The 20068-nt window shown below is 38.2% G+C and overlaps 1 protein-coding gene across 1 annotated transcript in view; it reads right to left on the bottom strand.

The window, feature by feature from the left end:
- LOC141367382 (cell adhesion molecule 4-like) overlaps positions 1–20068 on the bottom strand; it is a 41314-nt gene that overhangs the window by 4197 nt on the left and 17049 nt on the right. The window contains exons 3-4 of the mRNA XM_073872726.1: positions 19163–19450; positions 16795–16956 (exon numbers count right to left, since the gene is read on the bottom strand). Coding sequence (XP_073728827.1) covers positions 16795–16956; positions 19163–19450 — 450 coding nt within the window. The remainder of the gene's footprint in view (positions 1–16794; positions 16957–19162; positions 19451–20068) is intronic.

The following is a 20068-nucleotide window of genomic DNA, read 5'->3' as shown; positions in this document are numbered from 1 at the left end:
ATGTTTAAGCTCTAAGAATGTGGTTTTCATATTTCAAAACTTTTTTGCAATAATTATAATGCAGTGAAAGTAATTTATTAATTTGTGACAAGAGTATGCAGCAAACCGTTGACACCTAGTGGCCGTTGTTGGTAAAACCACTAAAAGTGTGACACAAACCTCATTTTTTGGTGATTTTAACTTAAAGAGGCCATGGCACAAGACTTTTTTAAGATGTCAAATAAATCTTTGGTGTCCCCAGAGTACATATGCTATAATAAATTATATATATGGTATTTTGAGCTAAAACTTCACATTTTAAAATTGACACTTTGTAGGTGTGAACAAAAATGTGTCGTTTTGGGTGTGTCCTTTAAAATGCAAATGAAATTCAAACACTGATCACAATGATGGTGGTTTGTTGAAATTGAAACTCAATTGTGCTGTGAATTATTTTCTCTCTTTCTCTTTTTCTCTTCATTAAATTGCAGTGCTGTGGTTGGATAGTGCAGATTAAGGGGTGGTATTATTATAATAAGAGCTCCTTATGACATCATAAGGAGAGACAAATTTCAACGACCTATTTGTTCATGTGCTTGTAGAGAATGGTTTACCAAAACTAAATTACTGGGTTGATCTTTTTCACATTTTCTAGATTGATAGAAGCACTGGGGACCCAATCATAGCACTTAAACATGGAACAAGTCAGATTTTCATGCCATGGCCCCTTTAAAAATTTGGATCATAACTACTTGAGACCTGTGGCTTCATGCTTACATTATTACTTTTGTGAAACATTTACATTTTTATAATTGTATTTATTTATTGCATTCTTTTTATTTCTTAAAAACATTTAAACTGCTATAACATTATTTTTCTATATCACGTCCAGATCTGTGAAAAACTTTACATTTCTTCTTTAAAACGTGACCAAGATTAGGCTTCTAGCCCAAAAAAAATGCCGAGGTTGTATTAATTTGAAGATGTACATCACAGTTTCACCCCCCCCCCACACACTTAAAAGGGATTTGTGCCAGTTTAGGGGTTAAGATATCAAGGTAATATTTTTACAGAATGTTCATTACCTTACGTATGTTACGCCTCCCTGTTTCCCCCTGCTGGCTCTGCTAAACAGTGCAGATGTTAGTTGGGTAACAGGTGCATTCTATTTGTAATCAACCCTCTTATGTGGTGTGGGTATAAAAGATCTGTGGCGCCTGAGTCTCGCTCTCTCTATTTTTTTTATAATATATATATACATTTTTTTCCCTTTATATCTTTTTTTCCCTATGATTGTTTGTGTCAGACTTTATGCATATTTAGTTACCACACGCGCGTGTTCTTTTTTTCCCTAGACGTATGTTGTTTAATGTTTTTTTTGTGTTGACAATAAATTGGTTTATTGTTTGAATCACTTGTTGTTCTCCTCTTTTATGTTGCGGTTTATGAGCCAGCCGTAACATAAAAATGGGGTCTTGTCCCGGATTTTGAGCGTTTTTGTTTGAGGGAGTATTTTTATTGTCTCTTCAGGATTTCCTGAGAATCGGCTTGCACTCCGGTTAGTTAGAGTGTTTCAGCTGGGCTGCCTGTGCGCGGTCCTTCCGTCGGAACGCTGTTTGTTGTTTTGTTGATTTCTTTCTATTTTGTTTGGAGTTTTTGGAAGGAAATCCTGGGTGGGGGTACGCTTCTCGCGCAGCTGAACTCATTTGGGGAACAGCTGTTACGAGGTTTAGCGTTTCAAGTCGCCTCGAGCCCGGCAGTCCTTTGAAGACTAGTTAGGTTAGTTTCAACAGGCAGACATATCGGAGATGTAAAGCCAATGGAAATCCTGGTGAGTACTCTATTTTTTTCTCTCTCCCTGTGTTTCGCTTAAAATAAATTACAAAGAGAGCATTTTTTTTCTCTCGCGTGTTGGTACTATGTGCTAGTTATGCCATTGTAGGACATAGGTGGACGTTTGTGTAGACCGGTTAAAACATTGGTTTTGTTTACACGGAAGTCTTGTGTTAGGGACAACAGTAGGTTATATGATTATCGGGGTGAAATCACTGTTGTAGCCTATTGAGTATTGTATGACACGAGAGTGTTTACTATTTGTAAATTAACACTGCATCGCGGGATGATGCACGTCATACAAAAATTACTGGTGTAAATCGGTTTTGATTTTGTGTTCACTTTAAAACACTGGAATTGTGGTATTGAAACAGACTTTATGGTCTGTGGAGAATAATTTGAATCATAAAACTAATGAATTTGGGTTTGTTATTCATCTTATGTGTTCTAGTGTTATTATAGTGGATTATTTAGCTAGGCTGTATGAAAGATTATGTCAATAGGGGTAATATTGAATAATCATTTAAGTCTAGGATGTTTTCTGGCACTTCATATTTTAGGAAGTCAATTTATTAACTAATCTTCATTGTGTGAATTTTTTTTAATACTGGTTCAAAATGACTTCCAACGAGGAATTGAATGTAGAATTTTCTGAAAGGTTTCTAGATAGGTGCACCAAAGAACAACTTCTAGAACTTGCAGAGAGTTATGCCATTGTTTTGACTAGTAGTGATAAGAAGCGCAAGGAAGATTTGTTAAAGGCTGTTAAAAGCCAGTTGATAATTAAAGGAGTTCTTGTTATAGGAGATGAGAGTAGTGGTGGTAAGGTATTGCCTCCAAGTGTAGGGAGCGATTTAATGTCAAGAGAAAAACAAACACAGTTTGAAACTGGGAAACTAAAGTATGAAGATACTCAAGTATTGCAAGAGAGAGAATGGGAAAAACGTGTTCAGTTTAAAAAATTGGAGCTTGAACAGGAGCTTGAGCGTGCTCAGTTTGAGTTGAAAAAATTAGAGTATGCACGTGAGAGTGAACGTGAACAGAGTCAGTATGAGATGAAAATGCTAGAGCTTGAATTGGAAGTTAAAAAAGCTGAAGCTTCTAAGTCCGTTCCGGTAGGGCAGACTTCTTTTGATGTTGGTCGAAACATTAAGATGGTTCCTCCATTTTGTGAACGTGATGTAGACAAGTATTTTGCCCATTTCGAAAGAGTTGCTGTTTCTCTAAAATGGCCAGAAAAAGTCTGGACTTTACTTTTGCAGTGTGTTTTGACAGGGAAGGCTCAGGAGGTGTTTGCTTCTCTTTCTGAAGAAGAAAGTGTAGATTTTAAACAGGTAAAAATCGCCATTTTGAGAGCATATGAATTAGTGCCTGAGGCTTATCGACAACGATTTCGGGGTTACAAAAAACTTGAAAAACAAACTTATGTTGAATTCGCTCGGGAAAAGGAAATGATGTTTACAAGATGGTGTCATTCTCAGAAGGTAGAAACCTTGAACCAGTTGAGGGAGTTAATTCTTGTAGAGGAGTTTAAAAACTGTGTACCAGGCTCGGTATCTACCTATTTGAATGAACAAAAGGCCTTGACCTTAGCAAATGCAGCTGTGTTAGCTGATGAATTTGTTCTGACTCACAGAGTTTCTTTTCCTGATAGAGCATCAAGTGATCAGAATAAAAAGTTATTTAGAAATCGGTGGACACCTCCAATAGTTACATCAGGTACGGTGGCAAGTGTACCCCCTGTGAATTTGAATGTTCCATCTGATAAAAAAGGTAGGGTGGTCTGCTTTTATTGTCATAAAGTAGGACATAAAATCTCTGAATGTAACGCTTTAAAGAAGTCAGCTAAGCCAGTTGGATTAGTTGGGCTTGAACCACTGAAGATTTGTGCATACGAACAGAATTCTGCGGGTACTAAGGTGATATCAACTCAGGCTAACGTTGGGGATCATTATACAGAGTATGCTCCATTTATCACTACTGGTTTTGTGTCTCTGCCAGGACAAGAGGAAAAAGTTTCTGTGCAAATTCTGAGAGACACTGGAGCGGCTCAGTCCTTTTTGTTAGAGGGAATTCTTCCACTCTCATGTCAGACAGCAACAGGGAAGGATGTGTTGATTAGGGGGATAGAAATGACTTTCTTAAAAGGTCCCTTACATAAGGTACATCTTTCTTCTGATCTTGTAACTGGTGAGGTGATTGTTGGAGTACGATCTTCTCTCCCTGTGCCAGGGGTTACTTTTATACTGGGGAATGATCTTGCTCAGGGAAATGTTTGGGGAACATTAAAATCTGTACCATCTACTGTTGTAGTCTCCAAGCCTGTGTTTACAGATATTCCTGATGAGTGTGGGAAAAAGTTTCCCCATGTGTTTCCTACCTGTGCTGTTACCCGAGCTAGAGGAAAACAACTAAAAACCAACCAACTGTGTGAAGGTGAAGTTTCTTTAAATCCCGACTGTGAGGTAACCTTAGAGGGAACTTTACCTGTTTGTTCTGAGAATTATGCTGAGGAAAGTGATTTACCCTCTAAGGAAGTTGGTAGTGAGACAGGTGAAGATGTATCACTTAGCATGACCTTAACTGATAACATCATTCAGGATTCATCTGATTACTTTTCTGAGAAATGTGTTTCTCAGGAGGATGGGATATCAGAACAATTTTTGTCTTCTCTTTTAAACGTTTCTCGAGAGAACTTGATTCAAGAACAGTTAGCTGATGCAACTCTTGAATCTTTGTTTTCAATTGTGTGTCCTGAAGGAGATATTGAGACTTCGTTACCTTCCTGCTACTTTTTAAAAGAGGGGTTGTTGCTTAGACGGTGGGTCAGTGAAACTGAACCAATTACCAAATCTTATATTCAAGTGGTAGTTCCTCTTAAATTTAGACAATCTGTGATCAGGTTAGCTCATGATGGAGTGGCTGGACATATGGGTGTGCGGAAAACGTATGATCGACTGCAGCGAAAATTCTTTTGGCCCAAATTAAAAAGAGATGTGTCCAAGTTTATTCGAACTTGTCATGTGTGCCAACTCACTGGTAAGCCAAACCAGAAAATCCCTGTGGCTCCTCTCCAACCTATTCCAGCAATATCAAAGCCATTTGAGTATTTGCTTGTTGATTGTGTAGGTCCCTTACCTAGATCAAAGACAGGTCATCAGTACTTACTTACAGTTATGTGTTTGTCTACTCGATATCCAGCTGTGTATCCTGTTAGGTCCGTCACTACAAAGTCTATTCTCAGAGCTTTAACTGATTTTATGTCAACGTTTGGCATTCCTAGAACTATCCAGTCTGACCAGGGCTCTAATTTTATGAGTCACCAATTTGCTAAAGCTTTGCGACAGTTAAAAATCAGCCATAACATTTCCAGTGCATACCACCCTCAGAGTCAAGGAGCCCTAGAAAGATTTCATCAGACCCTGAAGTCATTGCTGCGGTCATATTGTGTGGATCTTGGCTCTGATTGGGAGGAGGGGTTGCCTTGGCTGCTTATGGGTGTTAGAGAAGTTATTCAGGAGAGTACTGGATTTAGTCCCAATGACTTGGTCTTCGGACATGAAGTTCGTGGTCCTACTGCAGTTCTTGCTGATAACTGGATCCCCATTGAACCCTCTAAAAATGTTCTTGATTACGTAAGTGGGTTTCGATATCGGCTGTATGAAGCTCGTGCAATTGCCCAAAGGAAGCTGGGAAAGTCGCAAAGAAAGATGGAAAGGTTATTTAATAAGCAAGCCGTGTCTCGAAAGTTTAAGGTTGGAGACCAAGTATTAGCTTTGTTGCCTCTTGTAAATAACCCTTTTCAAGCCCGTTTTGCAGGTCCTTATCCTGTTTTAAAATGCCTCTCTGGACAGAATTATCTGTTAAAAACACCAGAACGACGTAAGGGAGTACAGGTTTGCCACATAAATCTTTTAAAGCCTTATTTTCCTCTTGCATCTTCTGTTGGTTTAGTAACCACTGTGTTTGATTCTTCACATTTGAGTGAAAAGGAAACTTCCTCTTTAAACGGCTTATCTCTGGATTGTATTGGAGATGACTATGTCAATCTTCCTTCCCGAGGTATTATTGAGGGACGATTGGATAACTCGGAGATGTACGAAAACTTGATCCATCATTTACCCCATCTCTCTGAGTCTGAGAAAAGTGACATTCTTCAGTTAGTGGAGTCTTTTCCTAACCTGTTTTCTGATGTGCCTAGTTGCACTACCATTATTGAACACGACATTGATGTGGGAAGTGCTTTACCAATCAAGCAGCATGCATATAGGGTAAATCCTATGAAGCGTGAATTGTTAAAAAAGGAGGTTGTTTACTTATTGAAGAACAACTTGGCTGAGCCCAGTTTTAGTGCTTGGAGTTCCCCCTGTCTTCTCGTAAATAAGCCTGATGGATCTTACAGGTTTTGTACCGACTATCGTAAGTTGAATTCCATCACTAAGCCTGATTGTTATCCTTTACCCCGCATAGATGATTGTGTGGACCGAGTGGGTTCTGCCAAGTTTGTGAGCAAATTTGATCTTTTAAAGGGGTATTGGCAGGTCCCATTGACTTCTAGGGCAAGGGAACTTTCTGCATTTGTAACACCTGACGACTTCCTACAATACCGTGTTATGCCATTTGGCGTTCGAAATGCTCCAGCCACTTTCCAGCGCCTTGTTAACAAGGTGTTGTCTGGATTAGCTGGTTGTGAGGCTTATTTGGATGATGTGGTCTTGTTTAGCTCATCCTGGGCAGACCACTTAGTCCAGATAAGGGAGTTTTTTGTTCGTTTGACAGAGGCCTCTTTAACTTTAAATCTGGCAAAATGTGAATTTGGAAAAGCTACTGTCACTTATTTAGGTAAGATCGTGGGAAATGGACAGGTTCGTCCAATTGATGCGAAAATTGAGGCTATCTGTGCTTTTCCAGTACCTACAAATCGCAGAGAATTGCGTAGGTTTCTGGGAATGTCTGGGTATTATCGTGGGTTCTGCCCAAATTTTGCATCCATTGTGTCACCCTTGACCGACCTTATAAGTACTAAAGTACCCTTTGAGTGGACCACTGTTGCTCAGCAGGCATTTGATGGAGCTAAAGCTCTGTTGGCTTGTGCCCCCGTGCTTGTTGCACCAGATTTTTCTCAGCCTTTTTGTTTGGCTGTAGATGCAAGTGATACGGGAGCTGGAGCTGATCTCTTACAGAGGAGTCAAGATGGAGTAGAGCATCCAATCTGTTACTTTTCAAAAAAATTTAATGTTCATCAGAGAGTTTACTCCGTTGTTGAAAAGGAGGCACTTGCCCTTGTCCTAGCTATTCAACATTTTGAAGTTTATTTGGGGTCTTCGGCTAGTCCCATTGTGGTCTATACAGACCATAATCCTTTGGTGTTTTTACATCGAATGAAAAATCACAACCAGAGGATAATGAGATGGTGTCTCATTTTACAACCATTTTCCCTTGACATTAAACATATTCGAGGCAGCGAAAATGTCATTGCAGATGCCTTATCTCGAGTGTAAGATTGTATGTTTTGTTGTGTTCCCTATTTCCTTCTCTTCTCTTTCTATCCTGTTTCCTAGGGCCCAGGAAGCCGGAACCAAGTGGAGTGGGGAAATAATTGGAAGTGTTTTTTTTCTCTTCTGCATTCCTTGGAGGAATACTTTTGTGGGGGAGGTGTTACGCCTCCCTGTTTCCCCCTGCTGGCTCTGCTAAACAGTGCAGATGTTAGTTGGGTAACAGGTGCATTCTATTTGTAATCAACCCTCTTATGGGGTGTGGGTATAAAAGATCTGTGGCGCCTGAGTCTCGCTCTCTCTATTTGTTTATAATATATATATACATTTTTTTCCCTTTATATCTTTTTTTTCCCTATGATTGTTTGTGTCAGACTTTATGCATATTTAGTTACCACACGCGCGTGTTCTTTTTTCCCCTAGACGTATGTTGTTTAATGTTTTTTTTTTATGTTGACAATAAATTGGTTTATTGTTTGAATCACTTGTTGTTCTCCTCTTTTATGTTGCGGTTTATGAGCCAGCCGTAACACGTAGGACTGCTTTTTTGAAGAAAGCAGTAAATTAAAAAAAAAATCCTTTAGCTGAGTTTTCACAGGCAGGGTCACATATTTAAAACATGACATTATAATTAGATAATGTGTCTAACTGTTGTGATAACTTTATATGCGCTACATATTTAACACATTTAACTAATTTCATAACTATTTATATTAACGCTGGCAGCAATATATCGAATGAACAGATTATGGTGATATAAAAATACTATACTGTTGAAATGGGAACTGTGCAGTTCACTGTCAAGGTATATAGATCAAAAGAGTGTATATGTGTGTGTGCATGTTTCATCACTTCTGCTGTGTCTCTCTACTCTCTCTCACCCTCTTCAACTTTCTAAACATCATTCAAAACCCCGACCATCTTTCTTAAAGTGGCTGTTTGCTCTTCATTTCGCACTTCGTGGTCACTTTAGACAAGACAATAAATCGGTGGGAAAAATGTTTGTCAGTGCGAAACAGTGAGATATTGAGATCTCCCCTCCTCCATCCTCAATTCCATTGAGCTGTCACGGTGATGGCTGACTCATCATCTCACCAGCTCTCCCTCTTCTTCAGTCAGCCATTTCACTACCGCTATCACTGAACATATGACCTCCGGCATGTGATGCTTGAATAAGCTAATACCGAGAATTAATGCTTCATCTTCTCCTGGTCTTAGCCTGGTATGTATGTATACTGATTTTAAGAGCAAGGTTAAGGTTTTCAGGCACATTAAACTGATCAGCGTAGGGGACCAGCTGGTCGACTAGCTAAACGAGTTACAGTAAATACAAACTTGGCCAAGTTGGAAGACCATACCGGCCTAAACCAGCTGAAACCTTGTTATTGTTGGGAACTCTCAGAAGAGAAAGAGCAAAAGAGAGAGAGAGGGAGGGAGGGATGAAAGATGACATTCCCACCCACCTGCTCTCTATGAGCCCCCTTGTTAACAAGAGTGTTTGATGGCTGTCACTACCATGTGAAAAAAATGCCCTCCGGGGATCTAATATCTTACACTCTTTCAAACTACATCACACCTCTATGTAGGGTGACCAGAAGTCCTGAAAAATTTGGGACAGTCCCGAAATCTAAGCTGCTGTCCCGAATCCCGAATCCTGCTCTAATTGTCCCGAAAATTATACTCAAGCTGGGGCTGGACACACCAAAGCTTTTACGCCTGCGGCCGGCGCATGTTTTCAATTGATTCCAATGGAAACTCTGCGTTTTTCTCAAATAATCAAACAGCTAGCGGGTTTTTTCCACGCTGAAACCCGGCGCTCTATGGAAGGTTTTTTTGGTCTTTTTTAAATTAATTAATTAAATTATAAAATAATTAATTAAATTATAAAATAATTAATTAAATTATAAAATAATTAATTAAATTATAAAATAATTAATTAAATTATAAAATAAAAAATAAAATCGCAAAATATGTCCCAAATTTGAAAATGAAATGCTAAAAGAAAAATTAATTAATAAAACATATTAAATTATTTCATTTTCATTTTTAACTTGGTGAAGCATCATTCCGGCCAAATTAATTAAATTGATGATTTGACATTTCATTTTCAATATAATCTTGAGTCAAGACTGACAATATTAAAATAAAAAGGCAAGCTTGAAAAGGAATCTTTAAATACATTTTTTAAAAGGCTTTTTATTCATGCCCAAGCAATAATAGGGACAAAATTAAAATGTAAAGTTCAGTTTTAATTTCATGTTCTGTTTTTCTTTTTCATTTTCGTTTTAATTTTCGTGTTCATTTTTATTTTCAACTTGTATGCAAATTAAATGTTAGTCAGTGGGTGGGGCTTACTTGCTTAAAAAAAGGGGATTGGCTAAAGCAGTGTTCAGTGTTGCCAACTCGGTGACTGTGTTGCTTGCCAACTTAGCGACCTTATTGCTACATCTAGCGACTTTTAGACTCATTTAGCCAAACTTAGCGACTGTTTGGATGAATATTAGCTTCACATCTGTACAGATAGGCTACTGTGTCGATTGTACTGGCCAACGAGTGCCGGGTGGCGCTGTCACGGTGAAATGTGCCCTCTGTGCATGGAGCAACATTCAGACTGTACGAGCTGACGCGTGGATGAGATTCGAGTACATTGTTTACATTTCAAAGGAGGAACAAACATTAAAAGAGGCTGGTCCGCTGTTATGTATATGCGTATTTTCACACATCTGATCCGATGAGGCGTCAGTTCAATGAATTGCAGACATACACAAACAGTCACTTACTTTTAAATGAACATTATCTGTGCTGTCTGTACCACCCCACAAGTATCACCCCTATGTGAGTCTTTCGGGGTCTACTCTGTACACTGCACTGGGCACAACATAGGCTGCAGTTCTGACCATAGCTGAAGCGTAAAAGACGAGCTACGCACATAAATGCGGTGCGGTGATGTCACGGCATATAGAAATACATATTTCATGTTGTTATTGCTAATATAATTTGTTGTTTTAATAATGTATAAGATTACTGCTTACTGGGGGGGTTGTTGTGCTGTAACACCCTACCGCGTGATTTTGTTGCTTCTTCACCGCGGTAAAACAAAATCCCGTACGGTCACAGCCAACAAATCAGCGTTACAAATGAGGACCACTTACAAATATGCAGAGTTTAAAACTGGGCCGAAGCTGAACCCCGTCACAAAGGCTGAAGTCTGCTCCGGTGTGCCCGCTGCAAAAGTAAGTTACTGGTCGCTGTGTATGTCCATTCTCATGAAATGCATACAAATAACACGCAGTGTGATTATAGTGCCATACGGCAAATTTCAATTTTGAGAGCATATGATACAGTCCTTGCATGTATTGCACGATTATCACACTGCGTAATACTGTATGTGCATGCATATGAGAATGACTGACGCCACACCGGATCACATGTGTAAAAATATGCACATACATAACAGCGGACCAGCTTCTTTTAATGATTGTTCCTCCTTTGAAATGTAAACAATCCACGCGTCAGCTCGTACAGTCTAAATGTTGCTCCATGCACAGAGGGTAGACGCACATTTCACCGTGACAGCGCCACCCGGCACTCGTGGGCCAGTAATCGACACAGTAGACTATCTGTACAGATGTGAAGCAAATATTCATCCAAACAGTCGCTAAGTTTGGCTAAACGAGTCTAAAAGTCGCTAGATGTAGCAACAAGGTCGCTAACTTGGCAAGCAACAGAGTCACTGAGTTGGCAACACTGAACAACTGCTTCAGCCAATCCCCCTTTTTTAAGCAAGTAAGCCCCACCCACTGAATAACATTGAATTTGCATACAAGTTGAAAATAAAAATGAACACGAAAATTAAAACGAAAATAAAAAGAAAAACAGAACATGAAATTAAAACTGAACTTTACATTTTAATTTTGTCCCTATTATTGCTTGGGCATGAATAAAAAGCCTTTTAAATAATTTATTTAAAGATTCCTTTTCAAGCTTGCCTTTTTATTTTAATATTGTCAGTCTTGACTCAAGATTATATTGAAAATGAAATGTCAAATCATCAATTTAATTAAATTTTTCAATTTGGCCGGAATGATGCTTCATCAAGTTAAAAATGAAAATGAAATAATTTAATATAATGTTTTAATTTTTATTTTAGCATTTCATTTTCAAATTTGGGACATATTTTGCTATTTTATTTTTTATTTTATAATTTAATTAATTGTTTTATAGTTTAATTAATTATTTTATACTTTAATTAATTAATTCAAAAAGAACAAAAAAACTGTCCATAGCGCTCGGGGTTCAAAAATATTAAACTTTGAGAGAAAAGCTCCGCTCGTCAATGTCAGTTCTCACAGGGTCGTCCAATTACAGTGGGGGGGGGGGGGGGGGGACGGGACATTACCACAGCAACCAACCGGCTCACAGCTGAAGTATCACAGTTACTAAAGCGCTCGGCTGAAAAACAGCTGGCATTTAAAAGTGCTGATGTCTCCAGCCCCTTAATCTTAATCTGAATCCCACTCAGTTAAAACCTCCGCGAAATATGCTGAAATGGTATTGTTTCTATTACTTTATCTAATTCATCTATATGCAAGAAAGACAATAGGACAATTTTGTTTTATAAGAGAGCGAAAGTTGCAGCAGCCGTGAGGACAGTTGAAAGTGCTGGCTGGCAGTGACAGTCAGTCGCGTGAAGGAGTCAGATTGGTGACGAGCAAGCGTGCCGCACAAGACCTGAAAAGTGAAGCCAAAACGTCTCGATCGCCCCCCAGTGACCGGTCCCAGTATAGGTCATAAAGCCCGCCTCCCCATGTTATTCAATGGGACTTGAGACCAACTAAAAAAATTAATTACACTTCAATTATCTTTTTTCCAAAGCTGGTTTCTGTCATTTACTGTAGTTTTTATCACGCTGATGTAAATTCAAATGTTTGTTTTTAAAATAGATTTGTGTTTAGTTAGTTATTTAATGATATAAAAACGGTGGTGTCACATCATGATTGACAGCTGTGATATCGTGTGATATGCGCATTCTACGAGAGCGAGGGCGGAGTTTTGACTTCGCGCCTTCCCTTCCTGCTCACTACTGCGCATGACTGGTCCCGAAATCGCTAGTGCGCAGACTCAAGACCCAAGATGTCAGCGCCATATCGGGACACTGGCGGCTTCACTTTTCACCAATGGAAGAGAGCGAACAGGCGTCGTCCATCTTTTTTACAGTCTATGGTGACGAGGCACTGTGTTAAAAAAAATACGTCTATACGTATTATATAAATGTATGTACTTATATTAATAAAAATATGATTTGGTTCAGTAACTTCCATTTAAATTTAATTATCTTTTAGTATTAAGTAAATGAAAACTATGAAGTATAAAACAGTTCTATATTATATCAATTTATGAATGCATAGGTACTTATAATAATATGATTGGTTCTGTTTGAAATTCATTATCTTTAATTATTAAATAAAATAAATAAATTAAACTAATATTGGATGATGGTTTTGTTTCACTTGATAATCTCAATAGCGTGCTCGCGTTTATCCTCGGGATTCCCCACACACATCAGGATTTCTGATCGTAAATATTCAACATGTTACGATTCGCGATCGGCGCGGCTCCGACGTTCTTCCGAGCAGGTTCGGACACTCTTAACACACCTCACATGAAGGGACAATCTGATAAGATAATCTGTGAAACCTTCGCGATACTCGGGACATAGCTAGGATTGTCGGAAGGGGGGAAATCGGCCCAAAGCGTACGCTCAAATCCACTCAAACGCTCAGATTTATAAAACTTGTCTTTGACGTGGAAAAGTACTTACCTCCACGTCAGGATCCGACTTGACGTATACACGTTTCCTTGTGGCAATATTGCAGTATTGCAGGTAAGCATATTCAAAACTTTTTGTTTTGTACCTTTTGTGGTCAACATACAGAAATGTTTTCTCATTTGTTTTGGAGTTGTCCTTATTCAAAAAAAAAAATAATTGGTTAGATTTGTGCTCTTTTGTTAGAATTCATATATTTTGCTTAAGACTTTGTTTGGAAAATATTTAATTAGTTTTTTCTCTCTTATGATATCTTATTACATAAGAAATATTATTTGATTAATGTGTTACTTTTGTTTGCAACGTTTATTATAATTAAATGTAAAAATGGTGATTATAAACAATTATTCCGTATTTTTCTATTAGAAGTTAAGCAATAGGCTACCTAAAATCTATTAATAATCTGATAAACAAAGAAAGCTGCTAAATGTAAATTAATGTATGTCAGCATTTCCATGTTTTTATTTAATTCTTTTTCTCTTTCATCCCCTGGCTAATGTAAAAAAAGTGTTGAATATGTTTGATAAAAAATAAATAAATATTCGAAACTTTTACAACGTCAACATCATCTGTATTAGAGCTTAGATCGGGCAAAAAACCATAACCGAAGCCCCTGCACGTTGTGTCCGAGCCCGCCCCGACCGACACATAACCGACAATGTTTTAATAGTGCGCCGTGACGTTCTCAACTACAATTCAGAGTTTTTTGAATTACAGAAATCTGTTTAGAATTATCTTAATGAGCTAATGCAACAAGGACGAAGCATGTAAACTGCGCTGTTTGTTTATTCAGGATAGAACCGTAAAAACATGCAACAATGATGCACACAGAAAATGAACAAACTGTGGAGAAGGCCTACTAGGCTACTCCAAAATAATTTAACCAGGTTTTAGGATATATTTTAAAACAAAATATGTTGGTCTATTTTGATATTTTAAAATGTAAGCCTATTCTAATGCAAAAAGATGGCGCCCAAGCTATATGTTCAGAAAACGATTTTCTAGTTCGTCATCTTTTCAAAAAATATTTAAAAATATAGCAAAATTGTTTCGCGGTGTTAAACGCACATGTAAATGTAACAGAACATGTGCTTTATTTAATGAAAGTAAAACCGATCGAATTTAATGATTAAAACGACGTGAAAGGAACTAAATTGTGAAGCCTCGATGTATCCAAGGGATTATTCCCATGCATTGATTTTTATGTTAAACATCTGTAAATCCAAATGAATCCATATGGAATATATTCCGACAGTTAAGCAATATCGCAATATCGCCTGCGGCCTCGTGCCTCTGCCCTAATCACAGCCGTGATGATATAGAGCTATATCACACGACTCCGAGAGCGATATTGCTTTTATACAACAGTTCGACGGCACACGTTTGAAAAACGAAAACTAGAAAACAACAACGGAGTTATTTTAAAAGCCTCTTTGTTTGAGAACTACTTCTTCCGCCACGGATTTGAGGGCGGCCAGAATGACAGGTAACACTTTCGGCTGCTTTGAATCTCATATTAACTCAATGGATGGAAAAGCCGTTACTTTATATTACCGTTTCTTGGTCACAAAGTGTAGTTTTAAGATTAGTTCGGTCGAGAATGTATCTGTATTATATTTAAATCTCCAGTCGATTAGTAAAGATAGCGCCTGTTTGAACGTTTGCTTAGTGAGATTCGGTACGAATGAGAACCAAAGCATGAGCGGACATCAGTGTTTACTCGCCCCGCTGACCACCGCCCTCTCTGGGCTACATCTCTGAAAGGGATTCCCTGGCTCTCATGTTGGCCTTGTTTGTTTATGATCATCAAAATGAGATCAAATCAGCAGTATTTGGTGTCATGGTCAAACTAGTACTTGTTTTTTTATTCATATTTAACAGTTATTGTCTTTTGTGTTGTTATTGTTTTGGCGCGAGGTAAAAGTTAATAAAACTATACTTGTGTAACGTTACTATTGCTTTCTCATTTATTCTTAACGCGATACGAGCACTCGATTATTATTATTAAACTTTGTTCTTGTCAGTACTATACAAAATGTTTTTTTATAAGTGTCAGAGAGATGTTTTTGCATGCTGCTTATAAATATACCAGTGGCGATATCTCATAACATGTTTTAATAGTCACGTCACGATAAAGTAAATGATCAATGTCCACATTTAAAAGCTGTGGTGCTTACCTGCAGTTCCACGGTGTTTTCGCGTTCTGATAAAAGATATAGCTCCAGAAAAAAACGAGTGTTTATATTCCTCTTTCCAAGTGTTAATCGTTCACACGATGTGACAAGACATTTCTCCCATTAACTTTAACGTAACATCCAAGAGCGCTGATCTTTGACGGAATAATACTTCTGATTGGGGATTCACAGAGTGATTTATGAGCTAGTAAACTAATGAGACACACGGAGAGCGTGTGTTTTTCCATTCAAAGATGAGCCTGCTTTAGGACCTCCATTCACTAGGTGGCGGAATAATACGAAAGGTGAAGCGGTTACAGTGCCGTTTTCAGCACAATATCGTATAGCTCTTAGCCAATCAGATTCGAGAACCAGAAAGAACTGTTGTATAATTTAAGATACGATCTTTGAATTTTAAAGTCGAAAATATCTTATTTTAACACCGCCGCGCAGGACGCATGGCAAACTGAAACAAAACTTTAAAGACACAAATATTATGTTTAGCCTACGTGTAAAACTATATTTAAATGAAACCCGTGAATTGTAAGATCCACTAATAATCGCCTTAACTTGAGTGATGTCAATAAAGTTTCCATGTTAGAATTTAGAAATATTAAAAACTTAAGCAAACGACAACAAATATGTTTTCTTACCACTCGCCATTGTAGCAGTCAGAGAATTTGGCCTTTGAAAATTTTATATTTATATGCTAATGATTTACATTAGGGGCGTTTACAAGGCGGAGTTCTAAAAGCATTCAGCTGGGAACAATTTTAAGATCATTTGTGATTTATAAACCGCACATCTGGAAAAGAGGCGTACGCACGTTTTTTTGTGCGTAAGCTCCTTTTCTCTGAATCACACTTACGATCATTTCAGAAATGGTCTTAGATGAAATGTAGGACAGTTCCTACGTCACACTTTTATAAATGAGGCCCCAGGGCTGATTTCTCACCTTTCTTAGGATATTCGATTACTTAAAATGACTGATTTACAGATACTGATAGATAATGAAAATTATCAAAATAATCACACAGTATGAGTTCTGATGTGCCCCTGGCATCTCACCACCACCCTTACGCCAACCTCTATTAATTTCACTTCTATTAAGTATTATCAAATATTATGTTACATTAATTGATTTAGTATTCCAAGAGGGGAAATTTAGCTCAAGTCGATTCATTGTCATGCTTAAACCCTTCATCAGGGACGGCAAGCCAAATTTGTCTCATTTACGAATTAAGAGATAATGTTAAATCGTGAATCGTTTTTTTCAAGTGTTTAACACTTGATGTGTAATGGGATATACTGTCGTCTTCATCATCCTTTATCAGAGCAGGCGAGATGTAACACAAACAAACAAACCTTGTTAGAGACTTGCCAAGTGAACATGTTTAAACAGATGGGGCTTATGCGAGCTAATAACAACCGCTAATCAGTGTAATATGGCAGTAGTCATGGAAACATGACTGCATTGTTGGCTCACAGTGAACATCCAGGCTGTAGTGACGAACTCGCTTCTGTCCTCTGAGAGCCGGGTGAGACGCCTCGCAACTCAGCGCCGCTCCATTATCTTTCCTCTCCACAGGGATACGGATAGTGTTGGATACACTCACAATCTTTCCGTTCTCCTGCTGAGAGATCACACCTGGAAAAATGAAAGGTCAGTTAAATATTGAAGCATGAGCACTCTTTTGGTGTTAACTGTCATATTAGCAGAAACTCTAAAAAGAGGACGTTTGGTCTGACTTTGTCGCGTCTGGAGATACTGACACACATACGCAAGTAAATAAGGATTTAGATGTCATGTTTTGGTGCAATCGGATGAAACAACAAGGAATGGAGAGACTTGGTTGTGGATTGCGTATCCATTGACTGCAGGAGGCACAAGTTATGCATATGGATGTCTCTGCTCATTCACTTCAATGGCGCGGGGGCGTGGCGATCTCTTCTCATTACAGATAATCAGGTGACATTAGAAAGACGGTCCCTCTCCTGCTTTTCATACAGTTTACACCGAATGACAATATATGTTTTCGATTTCACTTACATCATTTAAAAGCTGACATTCCAAGCATTATGTAGACATTTATCCTTTGTTTATATAACATGTATTCGTGAAGTTACAGTTAATTTTCTGACGTGTTTCTGAAATGACTTCACTGAGGGAGAGAGAACAAAACGCGCATCATGTTTATTTTCTTAATTTTGCGAAAAGCACAACATTCTGTTTTTATTGGGAGTGGACAGAAAAAAAACTAGACACTTTAACGTTTTAAATGATGTATAAATCATATCTGTATGTACAAAATCAGCAGAGTTATCTAAGTCTCTTTACGGAGTGATTGAAAAATAAAGAGTTGGCGGCGCCCGCGCCGCAGCCGACCCCAGAGTGTTAAGGGTGAGAGGTGCACAAACACACAGGAGACACATAGTCTGGTTGTTCAAAACAACTGTAAACTTCCGTCACTACAACGAAAGGCCCGCCTCTCCCCGGATTCGATTGAACAATGGAAAGAAGCGAATGACGTCAGGCACTTTTCCGCTCTCAGTGCTCCTTCAAAAACATGTGCTGCAGCAGGCGATAAAAACGCAAGGCATTCGGCGAGCATAAACAGCGCGCATAACGCTCACTGCCCATAAAAAAAAATATTTAAAAAAGGCACCTGCAACTGCCATGAACGTGTTTGTTGTGATCTGCCCCTAAGTAATCTATTTCAAAAATATTATTTTAAAATAAAATAATATTTATAAGGTAAAATTATCACTTTATATAAACACACTAGCATATAGACACACACACTGAGGCCAAAAGCTACAAAACTCTAATATCGATTTTATAAGGTCTTTAAAATGCTGCCTCTGTAAGCAGCTCACTAGGTTTTGGGAAAAGAGCATCTATCTTGTGCCTGCAATCAATCTTTACATTTTAACAGCCCTGATAGCGCACTGAGCCTAAAATCCAACTCTGCACTTTCCCTATCACCATTTCCTTCTTTCTCTCTCTCTGTTTCATTCTCTTTCTGTTTCTTTTTTCTCATGGAGCCCAAGAGAAAGCAGAAACAAAAACACACAACAAATGTGATGGCAGTGAGAAAAGGGGAGAGATAGAGGAGGAAACAGAGCAAAGTTGACAGAAAAGAAAGGAAAGCACAGATTGGGCTGCACCTGGATCCAGATTCTAGCACAGTAGTGTGTGTTTGACAAACCCTTCTCTGCACACACATGCAAGAGACACAGATGGACAGATGCATTTGAAACTCGACAGAATGGCATGAATCATTAGAGTGGAAAATTTCTGGCAGAGATTAGTTAAAACTTATGACAATTACATGTGAGGACAGAAAATCAAAACAAAACAAAACAAAAGTATATTTCTGACCCTGACTATGAAATCCATGATAAAGTATTATAAGATTAGGAGCATAGGTTTGATTTCAATCACTGCATGGTTATTTCTGCACAGAATGAATGAATCTGTGAGTATTTGTATGTGTGATCTTATAAATATGAAGTATATATTGCTCGTATGTTATATGGATGTATAGTAGGCTATATAAATGTTTTCAAGGATTAGAGACTCCTTATAAAACTTTCACATATGGCCATACACTCACACTTTTTTATATTTATCATTGTAAAGGACTGTTCATTGACTAATTGTTTAATACTAAGTTTTTTTCCCAAAAACTCTCCCTTTAACATAACACTAACACTAACACAAACCTTTTTTACAAAAAACCCATTTTAATATGTGTATTAAACTGTCCTCATTGTATGTTGGTCATTTCAGGTTTTACAATCCTAATGGGGACTTGACGTCCACGCAGTTTAGGCCAACCCCAAACACTCACCCGGGATCTCTCTGCGGTCTCGAACCCAACGCAGCGTGGCCGGCGGTTTGCTCCGTGGAGAAACACATGTGAGTTCCACCTCTCCGCCCTCCACCGCCTCGGTCTTCACCTCCACTGTGGGGATCTCTGGAGGCACCACCACTGACAGCGTGGCCACCTGGTGGTGTGTGCCATCGGTGTAGAGCTGGCAGAAATAGCCGCCCTCATCAGATACACCAACATTAGTCAACGTAATCCTCACCAGCTGCCGCGAGAAGAGGACCATCTGAAAACGGTCGTCTTTCAGCACTGAGAGACAGAAATAGAGAAAGGGTATATATGAATATATAGACATGTATCAGGAAAAACAAGCAAAGGTAGATGGGAACCTGCAAAATGCAAGGAGCATGAAAGTATCTTGTTGTTTCGAAAATAGTGTAGCTGTTACAAGTCATTTCACTACAAGCTATTTCCAGTAACAAGTTGCGCTGTGGTGCGATAAAATACAACATTTTTATGTCACACTGTCAAAATTTTATGTCCCATATTTACAATACAGATGCATACCCTTTAAAATCCTGCATTCTTAAAAAGTGCTGGGAATGCCAATTCATTCAGTCATTGGTTTGTTCGGATTGTTTACAACAATGAAACTATTAAGTTTACAGTCACATAAATTCGTTTTTTTTATTTATTTAGTGTCAATCTGACACTGAGATCCTGATTGTTTATATGGAAGATATGTAAATAAATCATTTGATAGTAAAACAGATAAGAGGTATTGTAGGCTTGTAGGTGTAGCTTAATGCTTATTACTTTATTAAGATGGGACTACTTTAACTTTTAAGTCAATAAAATTTTATAATGCAAAAATGCCACGTATAATTTTCCAATAAAACAGCAGTGCATTCAAGCTACACATTTTAA

Source organism: Misgurnus anguillicaudatus, chromosome 10 (genome assembly GCF_027580225.2).
Source record: "Misgurnus anguillicaudatus chromosome 10, ASM2758022v2, whole genome shotgun sequence".
In the NCBI taxonomy this organism is placed as follows: Eukaryota; Metazoa; Chordata; class Actinopteri; order Cypriniformes; family Cobitidae; genus Misgurnus; species Misgurnus anguillicaudatus.
Note: the sequence above shows the minus strand (reverse complement) of the source record. Positions and strands in the feature narration are given on the sequence as shown.